We start from the raw sequence: 12,942 nt of genomic DNA on the forward strand, positions 1-12,942 counted from the left end.
GAGATATATGTTAGTTATTAGAATTAACTCTTTGTGGTGTACTTGACTGTTTAGTTTTTGTTTTTAGTACAGTATGGTATGCTGCTTGGTGGTTGATCCTCACATAGAAATCTCATAAGAGATCAGACATCACGGTCAACTATAGGAACGTCCAAGTGTCTTACACAAGGGAAATTCAGAAAAGGCCCTCGTCAAACTACTAAATGAAGAAGCTGTTGTAGATATGTCCAAATTACCAAGATTTCTAGATTAAAAAAATGTACATATTATGCAGCAAATTATACAATGTATGGGTGAATTGGGGCTCTCTTGGGACACAACGCACACACTCGCAGCATCTTCACTCGCATGCACAGACGCACAGACTGAAGTCCGTTTTTTGTCTTGACAGGATGATGAAGTGGTGCTCCAGTGCGTGGCCTGCATCCAGAAGGAGAATCGCAAGTTCTGTTTGGCTGCTGAGGGGCTGGGCAATCGGCTGTGTTACCTGGAGCCTACATCTGAGGCGAAGGTAGGCACACTGACTCCTCCGTTTGCACTGTTTGATTCCTTCTGATCTGAAAAACATTCAGCGGAACACCGAGATACATGCTATTGGCGTGCGATGTCTCGGCTCAGCTCCTTGATCAAACATCATCCTCTTCATTTGATGGGAGTTTGTTTTCTCTGCAGTTATATAATCAACTATATGTTCACACACACGCACATGCAGACAGTATTATAATCAACAAATGTCGCATGAAGCAATTTGCAGAAAAGCGAACCAGATGAAAGGATGCGTTCACCGAGTCGAGAGCTCCATGGAATCTGAATCTGAAAGCAGACATCCATTTAGTTCATCCTTGTTTAGGTCCAGCAAAGATTCAGCGAAGCCAAGCGGAGACGCACAGAAAGGCAGCTCAGCACACAATCAAAGCCGGAACAACAGCTCACAACCACCACAGTCTTCTTGATGAGCTTTTCTTCCAAGGGTTCGGAGACGACGTCGCATCTCTGTGGGGCCGCCGTCAGATGATAATTCATTGAAATTACGCCTCTGGACGTGTTTGATGGATTGTTTCATAAACAGTGCTGTTGTTGGCTTTAATTGCATACAGCTTCATTGCAGCTGAGCAGCACAGTTGTAGCTGCTGACGCATTTGCTGGTTTGTGCGACTAAGTGCAAAGTTTTGATAATGACAGTTGAGTTCAGTTTAATTGTTTTCCTTTGTTATTAGCAGGTTGCCATCTTATTGCATTTTTGGGTTGCAAATTCTACATGTTACTCAACAAGGGATCAAGCTGTCAAAAATATCAGAATGGTGATTGGCTGTTGAAGAGAATCATAACGATACTCAAGAGACTCTCACCTTTCACTGGCCCCTGTTGCTCTGCTGCTTATCTGGCATTAATGTTTTCCTATAGCAAAGCCTGTTGACGGCCAGCCTAATGGGCTTTTTCCGCATTGATTGTCTTTTAATCATAATCCATTAGTATTGTCTGAGATTAATTTCGCTCAAGCTGGGACACCAGGCGTATGAAGTGCGGAAATGTGCGAGAGACACAAAGATGCTTTTCAGGGAAACAGGGACAACACAAGGGGGCTGAAAGAGGACGAACAAATGAAAGATCCATGTACTCCTGGCATTTAGTATCTTCTCTCCTTTCAACAACCCCCTCCTGCCCTCCAGCAGCTCTCACAAAGAGTATGTATGTTGGGGGGGTTATTGTGCACAGAGGCAGGCGAGGCTTTCACCCCATATTGGATGGTAATTATACCTGACAGGTGTGATGGATGTTCTCCCTATCTGGCACTTTGTCTTCATTGCCTGCCTTTTTTTATGAAAAGGCATCACCCCACCTTTGGGATCAACGATGGAGATGTGAAGAAACCCAAATGGCAATTTAGGCCCGGACAACCGAATAGGATGCCTCTTTTCCTTGGTGAACTAGTCTAGTAATGGGCCACAGAACCAGGACGACAGGATGAGGTTGATTTAAAGTGTGCACGGTTTAAATGGCAACATCAATCAGCCCGTGAGAAGCTGGTTGAATGTGATATATGACCAGCAGCTCTCGCCTGTCAGCGACTCAATAATATGACCACTGGAGGGTAGATGCCAACATACCATAATGGCAGTGACACTGTGTCTTTGTTGTGCATGCAGTATGTGAATCAAGAAACCAGCAGTGGCCAGTTAATATTTGCAAAAATGTTTCTTTTAGTTCCTTTCTTTATCCCTTCAATTAACAGTTTTAGCAGCTCCTCCAATTAAGAAAAAGAGCAGCAGAGTACGAGGTCACCTCCTCGGGGCAATCAGTTTGAACCCTTTTTGACCCTCTCTCTGGAGACAGAAATAAAAATGTGATATATCCTTGCCCACCATCTAGTTATGCTCTTTCCCTCATTATGCTATTGGTCATAAACCAAACGTCAGGGCACGACCAAGCTGCTGTAAAGCTGTCTCCCAGCTCTGCCTTGTGAGAGGACATTCTGACAGGGCTGGACACTCATCATCCCCTCTGGCTCTTCCAGACCTTCATTTCACTGCCTTGCTCTCTTGAGACAGCCCCCCCCCCAAACCACCAACTGTTACAGTCCTGCGCCTGGAGAGAGAGCAAAGGTCAGCTGTTAGTCACCCAGAGGGATGAGGGCGGGGCCGGATTGCTTCCCACCAGACCGTTTATTGTGATTTCTCTACAGTGACACTGCTAGAGAGAAGGCTAGCTGGTGCAGAGGCATCCCTGACCCAAACAGCATGCTGAACATTTGTTATGTTGCATACAGATTGAGGGAGGAGGCTGTGCAAGTGTTATGTTTAAGTGTGAAAAGTACACTTTTCTTGTTTTCTTGTTGACAGATGATACAGACACTCTCATGTCTGTCCATTAAATATGAATATGAATATGAAGGACACATATTAGCTTAGCATAAAGAGAGGAAACAGTCCAAAAGTAAAAGAATATCTGCCTAAAGCGCCTCTAAAGCTCACGAATTAACATGCTATATTTGTTTGTGTAATCTGTACAAAACAGAATATACAAGTTGTGATTTTACAAGGTGTTGTGTACCAGACTATTTCTTGGCCGGGCGAAGTGACCTTCTGTAGTGTTTCTGTCACTGAGAGGTTTTTTGTTACCTTTGGACAGAGCCAGGCTAGCTGTTTCCCCTGCTTCCAGTCTTTATGCTAAGCTAACTGTCACCAGGCCATAGCTTTATGTTTAAACCTGCCTAAACCTAAACCTGATGTTTTTATCCACCAAGTGGCAGCACAAACCAGATGTGAACAATACACTGACATATTATCACCTCAAGTTAATTTGGTGAACTTTAGCAAACCGTTTTGCTAATATTTAGACACCTAACAGACACTGAGAAACATTAGCTTTCATGTGGAGTCATGTTTGTTGGTTGTTTGTTCATCTTTGTTGGTTATTCACTCTCTTTTATGTCTTTTTAGCTGCTACATGCTCCTCGCTAACTGTGTCTGTCAGTCGATTCTTTTTGCTTTCCATTTCTCAAAATAGAAAGAACCATTCAAGTTTATGTCTGAATGAAGCGATTGCTTAGTGTGTCTGTAGTCTGCAGCCGGCCAGTGAGACTATCTGGAAACACTGTTGTTAGATTCCAACACGCTCACATGTGTTGCAATAAATCAAGTCATCTGTATTTGTTTTCACTGACGTACTTCCACAGTCCCGCCTGGAGCAGGTATACTTCAACATGACTTAGATGTTAATGATCAGATTGCTGTGGCGGTGCACATATAGCAGTGGACATTCTAGTCTCGGTGATGTTGACCTGAAACTGGGCTGTGTGAAGTTTGCAAATGAGGTTAGATTAACCTGTGTGAATGAACCAGTTTGGGAGGAGTTGAGATACTCAGTAAGGAGGCCAGGGAGGGTGTTTAGGTTGGTATCATTTATCTTGTAGCCATCCCCCGCAATATCTCCATCCCTGCTTCCCTCATTGTGTCAGTGAATTGCCCCTATCCTCACCTGCCCCATCCAGTGCTGCCCTGGTTTGGTATGCGATTTGGAATCTTCTCCGTTTGTCTAATAGCGATCTGTCCAAGACCTGGCTTATCTGAGCGCAGACTGACCTGAGAGCACTTAATCTGTTTTTAAAGTACCTTTTAATGAATATCGCCCACTTGATTAAAACGAACTTGGTTCAAGTGCGGTGAAAATGCAGCAGTCAGCACAGATTTAGAGTGGGCATCTAATCAGAATATCCCTGTAGATTCACCGAGCAGCTTTCATTTTTCTGGCTATATGTCGATGTTTTGCTTATGTAGCAAAAAGTTCTTTACAAAAAAAAAATCAGCATTGATGGGAGGCAGGACAGGTGGCTGCAATCATTTCATTAATGGTGCTTTGGTTATGGAAGGAGTCTAGTCAGTCATTCACCATATTTTAAAGAAGAGATGACTAAGAGGAAAGTAACATTACATTAGCATTCATATTGCATTTACTGTGCATCTCATCAGGCTGCTACATGGTAGGTTGTAAATCCACTTTAACAGCTATGGCAGTGGCACCAGTTTGAAGTGGCTATAATCAATATTTTTTAAATTATCAATGGATCCAATGACTTCGTGTAATATGAAAGGGTTCACTTGGAGTGACGAACCCACAGAGAAGTATCACTGACTCTGTGCTCAGCTGTTTTCCGCTCTGATAAACCCTCTGTATGCTACCTGTCTACCTCTAAACAGTAGACAGACAAAGTTAGCGACTAGCTGGTGAACACAGTGGAGCATTTAGCTGATATTTCTCTCAGGAGTTGGTGGAGACCAGAAACAGAGCTAAAAGGAGAATGAATATTGGACACAAACACGACTCCAAAGGAATGCTAATGTTGCTCTGCATCTCCTGGAATAATTTTGCCATATCAACTTTAAAGGTGATAATATGTCAGTGTTTACAGCTTGTTTTTGCTTCCCCGTTAATGCAGGTTTAAAGCTGCAATGTGCAATTTGGCATCTTGGTGGCCTCAAAAGGCAGGATGAGATAACAGTCAGAAGGATTTCATGCCTTTTTATTTCATCTTAATGGTTAGAGAGGGTGGAGTTGGTGTAAAAAAGCCCTTTGTGAGTTCAACTTTTTGGGGGACTGAGCCCCCCTGCTTGCTGTTTAGAGAAAACATTCATGTTTTGTTCAACACCCGACATCCAGAATGAACTCTTTGTCTTCTGAGATTCTCTTGTCTTCTGTGGTGCTCAACTTTTGATTCAGCCTTTAAAAAACTGCTTCATGCAGCTTGAAACTATTGAGAATGAGAACACATGTGGGAACAGGTGTGTGAATAATGTATGTTAAGTAAATAAAAGTGGCCTTTGTGAATTCAACTTTGTATTTAAATGTTTAACCTACGTCTCTGTTGTTGCAGTATGTTCCTCCAGACCTGTGCATCTGCACCTTTGTGCTGGAACAGTCTCTGTCAGTGCGGGCCCTACAGGAAATGCTGGCTAAGAGTGGACAGAACAGTGAAGGGGTGAGTGATGGTAAACACACACATGCTAACACACACACACACACACACACACACGGATAGGAAACACTCTGACAATCCATACTTCAACTCTTCATAAGCCATCCCTGAGTCATGCACTGTGTCCCACTCTGTTCAGACGTTGTTAAACAGTTTACTGTAATGAATACAGTCAGCTAAGTTGAATACTCTTAACTTGTTCAGTCACTATAAAGAGATTAATGGGCAAAATAGGCCCATTACAGTAGCCTGGGGACCCTGACTGCAGAGAGGTCCGGGCCCCCATGAATATTGATGAGGATGTCCTGGCATTACTGTAGCTTTTCCTCAAGTGCCGCGTGCACTTTTGCCCATTTGATTAACACCAAGCCTTAAAAAAAAACCCAGCATAATTTAGCTACATATTTTCCTTTGTAAAATCAGCATCCTGCAAGCAAAGAGAGCAGCTGGCAGTATGTTTGGCTTTTTTCAAGAACCTCCAATATAATGAAAGTAAAAAGTGGTGTCTGGTGGAGGGACTGTGCACATGTAATCAGTACTACGTGGCTGAACTTGTAATCATTCATCACTGTAATCTCTGCTCCTGATGTTGTTTCAGTTGTCTTCTTGCAAGTTGTGTTTGCTTCTCTCTCTCATTGTTGTGACTGATGTGTAATTGTCCCATCTTTATCTTCTGTTTTCTGTGTATAATCTCCATCTTCCGCATGATAGACACGCGGCCCGGATCGATGGGTATGTTCACCACTCATACCATTCCCCTCTCATCCCTAATGCATGACACAGTAGATTAGTCACAGTACACAATTTGTTCTCTTATTGTCCTCCCATTGGTGTCCTACTGTATGGCTAACACGTCACCACTGAACATTAGTCTTTACGTTCAAATCTTTAGAAATGGGTTGTTATGCAAACACCAGAGCCCATGCTTTGAAATAACGGATGATCGTATGGATTTCTTGTGTACACTGGGTGAGAAGATTGTGTCTGAGCTCCCTACCGAGCTGACAGAGACAAATAGAGTTTCGTATAGACTTCCCAATAAAGGTTCGCCGCAACCATCAGCTCTCACACAACTCAGTTTCCACTGCTGGAGAACTAGAGCGGCACCAATGCTGGATTAGCGTCAGATTAACATTGGTCTTGTCCTCGGGGCATTCAGATGGATGTTCATTGCAGTATCATTTGTTTTGTGCAAACCTCACCACATAGTATAAACTCCCACTTGTCACAGTATCTTCTTCTACTCTCTCTCTCTCTCGGCTGTATGCTATGAGATGATGCAAACAGCTGAGAACAAGATTTCTGCAACAAGACAGAAAATGATTATGAGTGATTTAGTCAAAAAAAGCTCTCAGCTGACTTTGAGTCGGCATTAGCCCTTTAATGCCACATGGCTAATGATGGTGCGAATTTCCATAAATCCTCAGTTGTTAAGGCTCATATTCATTCACTTGACTTCTGAGATAAAAGGATGTTTCAGGGCTAGAGCTTTGTGGCCACAGTGGACTGTCTGTGCAGCAGAAGGACGGAAGTCAGAATCATTGGTTCCACTGCCACTGCGGGGAGAGTAAGAGCTAGCTGGCAGGGAATTATGAGTCGCAGCGAAGAAAAAGGGTGCTCAAAATATTAAACGCTAAATTAAAGCTCAAATGGACATATTTAACTGCTGGTCCAGGCTCATCCCTCTTGCATCAGTACCTTTTTAAGGCCTCAACATATTAAAGTCTGACTGAAATGAAGGTGCATTTTTTTGTGTGCTGCAGTATATGTATCCGCTCAATAAATCCTGTGTTCTCCTTTGAGAAAAAAATCTGAAACCAAAAGGGCAACAGAGTGGTGTTCCTGAATAATCATAAACAAATTTATATTTTGTATTATTTCGTTTCATTTGCATACAGCAGTAACGCCACCGTTCCATCACACTGACCTACAGCCAGCCAGCAACCTGCCACACAACACAAGAGCTGCAGACTTTGAACAACAACCCCCATTAGCTTTCCCCCTCCCTTATCTAACTTACAAACATGAACACGTCTTGTCCTGGACCTCAGCTTGTTGAACGTGCTACCAAACACACATTCACCGGGTAAAAGTGCACCGTCAGTTTCCAGGCTAGATAGCTAATCAGCTGGTCCATTCAGATGTTGGTGTGGCCCTTACTCCTCAGTACCACTGCTAACAATACTGCCCATATCTTGTTAGCTACAGTGCAAGTTTGGCTGGGGTTCAGCTGCTGTCAATCAAACACAGACATGCCGCTCCAGGAACTGAGAGGAAAACAAGAATTTCTGATCCCCATTTTTTTCTTCCTTTTCATAACAACAACATTTCAGTCGAACTTTAATATTGTTGGGTTTCACACTTTCTATAAGACTAGTTGGACCATTTACTCATCTTAAAAATCTCATCCTTAACCTTTCACACCTTTTGTGCCTTTGCAGCATAGAGACTTTGAAATGGCTTGGATTGGCCATTTTCTCCGCATTACTTCAGTGTTTTTTCTCTACTCACATTTATCTGTTTTCGATATTGTCTACCTATTCATCATTCTTTGCCTGCACTGAAATGCCACTGGAGGAAGCACCATTAAAGGGGAAATGGAGGTTGAATATGTCTCAGCTGAGGCTCAGAAATCAATATGTCTTTGAACAGATGGGCTTATCAATAGACGGTGCCTGGAGCAAATCGGTAGTGCGGGCTGTTTTAGCTGGAAGGCACCGAGACACAGAGGGGACCGAAGAGGACCTGCAAAGACAACACAGTTGCAGCTAGTGTAAATGCCAGCCCCCATTTAGCTCAGTATCCACCTGCAATCACTCTGTGTGAATCTGTCGTCGCTCGTCCAAAAGGCGCTGACCTGTTTGATTTGGGGGTCGCTGGTCAAAAGGACAAATGATGAGATCAGCCAGTCAAAGAAACAGAGCTGCTTCGACGACATCTGGTGTGCTCTTGTTTTTTTCCCTCTGCTATCACTGCCACCTCTTTTTCTGCTACCTCGGTGTTAGCTTGTAGCTATAGCTGTTCCCACCCCCCCTTTATTGAGAGAAACCACAACGCTGCGGACACACACACACACACATGTAATCTGCTGCAGGGCTCACACACCAGGAGGCTGCATCCTGCTAAATGTCACGCCTTTAAATTCATATGAGGATGTCACTTGTGGTCAACAGCTGGACTGGAGATAAAGTACATAGGTTGTTTCTTCTCTCATTCAGCTTTGATCCAATAGTGTCTTCCTTTATGGTTCAATGAGCCGAGGATAATACAGTTTTACTCATTTCAGTTGCTCAAGGTGTATTGAATTTTTGCTGCAATGTGTCTCCACGTGTAGAAGATTCTTTTTCTTACTGATACGAGCCACAATTTCCCTCACTGCACTCTATCTGTGTAACGCACCGCCCAGCTATGGGATAAGGAAGTGAGCGGAAGACTTGGGTTTATTGGTTGTGGTGATTGCAGCTGGATGTGCCTCGCCGCATTAAGCTCAGTACCTCAGCCAGCATATAGCAGTAGCCAGAAGCACAGGAGAAGCCTGGAAGCCAGTGCTGCAGTCTGCACGACACAACTGCATCAAATCACAGGCCGGCTATTGTCCCTGTAGCCAATCCAGGGGGATAGAGAGGGAAAGAGAAAAAAGAGATGATGAAAGGGATGAAAAGAGAGGCTGTGCATGGTAGGGTGTTTTCACAAAACACTGCTATGATTCACTTCATCTCTCACATTATTATAAGACTTTATTAAAAATCTACTTAGCTTTGGTAGATTTTAAGTCTCAACTACATGTCATTACTGTCCTGCAGTGGTTGTAGTTTCACTTTAATGTGACATTTTTATGGTTAAACTTGGCTGTTTGGCATTGTTTCAGAAATTATTTCTGGGTCTTGTGCCAGTGGCATTGCTTTGCAAAATGCCAAAGAATGGGAGTCAACTTGTATATTTTAATCTGAGTGAAAATTACTTTTTGACTATCACATGTGCCCCCTGGACCTTGACAACTTGACAAAGATTAAAATAAGCCAGAGGCAGGCAGAAAGGCTCAGGAGAACAATAGTGCTTTCTTAATAATGACTCTTTCTTACCTTAATGCTTCCTAGAGGCTCATAAGGAAGGTGAGTAACATGGGAGTTGCTTTACCGAAGAAAACCAACAAAAACTCTTCATCTCTACCAGTAGAGATATCATTTTGTACCCCCCTCCTGCATCTTAACCCAACCCCATAAGCGGTGGACTCATTCCCTGCTAATGTTAACATTGCATCGGAGACTGACAGTAGTTGTGCATCCTTCCCACATTCCTGTAGTTGGAGTGCTGGAAAGATGAGCCCGTATCCTGTTCGCTCATGGATACAGGAGCCAGAAACACCATCTCCTGTGGCACGTCAGATTGCATGTCTTCATTGGCGAGATGGGGTGGCAAACCCTCCCCAGGAGATGTGTGCCGCAAGCTTGAGGTCACCACCGTTGGCGAGAAGGTCCTCGCTGAAGTTGCTGTTCAGTGCCAGAGGTCGGGTGTAGATTGAAGCAGTTGGAGGGAGACCACTGGGGCTGTGCTGTCAGGAGCTTGAGCTGACATGTAACTACGCACTTGTGTGTGTGTGTTTTTTTGTGTGTGTGAATTATATCCGCAGGCAGCGCAGAGTGGCGGACACAAGACTCTTCTCTACGGACACGCCATCCTCCTGCGGCATTCCTTCAGCTCTATGGTAAGAGATCGCACACGATCGCCATCAATGTCACCATCATAAAAGAAAAATAATTCAAACCGGATTATCACAGTAACAGGATTTAAAGATCCCATATTATGCTCATTTCTGCTCTATTTTTTCATTCTGGGGCACCACTAGATTAGCTTTGCATGATTCACAGTCCAAAAAAGTCCTTATTTATCTTCTACTGGCCCTTTATGCAGCCTCTCAGTTCACCCTCTGTCTGAAACAAGCCGTTTTAGACAAACTGAACAACCTCCAAAAACTTGAAGAGTAGTCCTGAGCAGAGCGGTCTGGACTGAGCGTTTTGATATGTTCACAGTATTTATGTAGCACCTAGACGTGCTTTATACTCAAAAAAGACATTGAAATCTCACTTTACACAATATGGGACCTTTAAACGCCCTTATAGGACAGTCACATGAACAGCATGTCTTCTGCAGAGGAGTGCGTGTGACAACTCTGTCCTGTCTCTGTTGACCACAGTACCTTGCCTGTTTGAAGACATCAAGGTCACAGACAGATAAGCTGTCCTTTGATGTCGGCCTGCAAGAGGATTCAACAGGTAAAAGGAAACCTTTGGCCCAGTTTGCTTTCATCCACCTCTTTTTTGTCTTTCATTCTCGTTGGCCCTGTCTCTCTCTGTCCGTCTCGTTTTTTGTTCCTCTGTCTCTCCGTCTCTGGTTCTTTCACTCCGTCTATCTGCCGTCTTCAATCCCCCTCTCTTTATCTGTCTGCACCTTATTTGTTCATGGGCGTGTGTTTTTTTTCAGCCTTTCTCTCAGTTGATATTTCCTGTGGAGCACTGCAGACCTACAGTGTGGTTCTTTTGTCAGTGCTGATTATATCTCTGCTGCATATTTGATAGTCTTGTTGTGGTATCCTGATACCTGGACCCACTTCTCATTTGCATTATTATTTATTTCACACCAGGCAGCAGATGAGCAGAGAGATTATCGCCACAGTCCATCCACATGTGTCCCAAGTTGTCATTACTCTACTCTCACCTTATTGCATTATTAGTAATTACAGATGACATTTGGGCAGTGGCAGTTTGTTTGAATTCAAATATGGAGACAGCATACATATGTGCATGTGTGTGTGTAGGCGAGGCCTGTTGGTGGACGATCCACCCTGCCTCAAAACAGAGATCCGAAGGAGAGAAAGTGCGGATTGGTGATGACCTCATCCTCGTCAGCTTGTCCTCAGAGCGATACCTTGTAAGTATATATCTTGTATAGCTGTAGCTAGTAGTGTGTGTGTGTGTATATATATGTATGTGTGTGTGTGTGTGTGTGTGTGTGTGTGTGTGTGTGTGTGTGTGTATGATGTTGAGGTCTTAGTAGGAGAACATCAACTCTGCTTCCCCTGATGCGACAAAATTTCAGATTATCCCAATCCGGTTACCACATACTGCACTCCCACCATGACCTCTCTCCTGCAGGAGGCGCAATGTTAAAAGCAACAACTTTTTTCTCCTCGAAGACTGCAAGTCTGCTAACAATTACATTAAGCAAAATTTGATCCGCACTGGAAATGTCTGCTTTGGTGGATTATGATTTCTTTAGACTGCTGCCAGTGCCACTTCAAATAAGCCTCTCCTGTTATCATCCTCGTCACATCCCCACATCCCACCGGCATTAATAATGATTATGTTCCTATTGCACTTCTGAGCTGACCTTTTCAGCAATAGACTTCTTTTACTATTAGACCTTCCTGCCCTCTAAGCTTAGCATCATAGCCCTGTGTGCTATGTTAACCCTGGGAAACATGTCCCCTGTGAGCCATGAAATTGGTGACAGCAGCCAGGCGGTGTTTAACCCCCCATGGCGGCAGGGGCATGGCCAGATGACCACTATCGCCTTATAGTCACCAATGTCAATCTGGTAGTCTGTCCCCGCTGTTGCCCACTCAGTGGTATGTCGGGGACAGCACCTGGGGGCTGCTGAGGGACTCTGGGGACGCAGGATGGTCAGGGCACATCTGCCACACAGAAACTGTGGAAAACACAACTAACACAGTCACGCACACACAAACACACACACATGCACAGCATTACAGCCCCCCAGACAGTATTAATCCCCAAACTCTCAAGGCATCTGTCAGTTTTATGGTTCCCTCAACACTCAATGATAAACTGGAGTTTTCCTCTGGATCAGTGACAACAGAGAGTTTCAAACCTTAGCTGAACCTTGCCTGAAAAGTCAACTTCACATTTGATGTTGAATGAATAATTTCATATAGATAAAATCCAGTGTCGATCTTTCTATAGAGCCCACATTTGTTTGCTATTGAGTTATCCTCTAGAGACTGATTTACAAACAAAAATAAAATCTTATTCTGACAGGTTTATTGTATTACATAATTTTATTCTTTAATATAAAAAGTAGAACCATGCAGGTGAAATGTCTCAGCTAGTGAAGCTGCTGATTTCTCATAATTAAAAAATGTGTCCACCTTTTCTTTCTGACAGTCCAGCCCTCGTACCATCCAAGTAAATGCTGCATGTAATCTTTCCTTCTTTCTTGCAGCACTTATCCATCTCCAATGGCAACATCCAGGTGGATGCTTCCTTCATGCAAACCCTATGGAACGTCCATCCCATCTGCTCCGGTAGCAACATAGAAGAAGGTAGAGACTACACACAAACCCCCATCCTCCATATTTTCTTCCACAATTTCCCCCATGATTCTGTAGTATTTTTTCAAGTTTGCAAAAAATAAATAAATTAATTAAACATAAGAAAGGAAGAAAAGATACA

At 43.5% G+C, this 12,942-nt stretch overlaps 1 protein-coding gene across 1 annotated transcript in view; it reads left to right on the forward strand.

Moving 5' to 3' along the window:
- Window positions 1-289: 289 nt before the first annotated feature.
- Window positions 290-12,942, forward strand: part of LOC139297890 (ryanodine receptor 3-like) — an 80,754-nt gene continuing 68,101 nt past the window's right edge. The window contains 8 exon segments of the mRNA XM_070920700.1: window positions 290-511; window positions 5,372-5,476; window positions 6,185-6,205; window positions 9,571-9,585; window positions 10,104-10,178; window positions 10,668-10,746; window positions 11,289-11,401; window positions 12,713-12,812. Coding sequence (XP_070776801.1) covers window positions 290-511; window positions 5,372-5,476; window positions 6,185-6,205; window positions 9,571-9,585; window positions 10,104-10,178; window positions 10,668-10,746; window positions 11,289-11,401; window positions 12,713-12,812 — 730 coding nt within the window.

This window comes from Enoplosus armatus, chromosome 15 (genome assembly GCF_043641665.1).
Source record: "Enoplosus armatus isolate fEnoArm2 chromosome 15, fEnoArm2.hap1, whole genome shotgun sequence".
NCBI classification, from domain to species: domain Eukaryota; kingdom Metazoa; phylum Chordata; class Actinopteri; order Centrarchiformes; family Enoplosidae; genus Enoplosus; species Enoplosus armatus.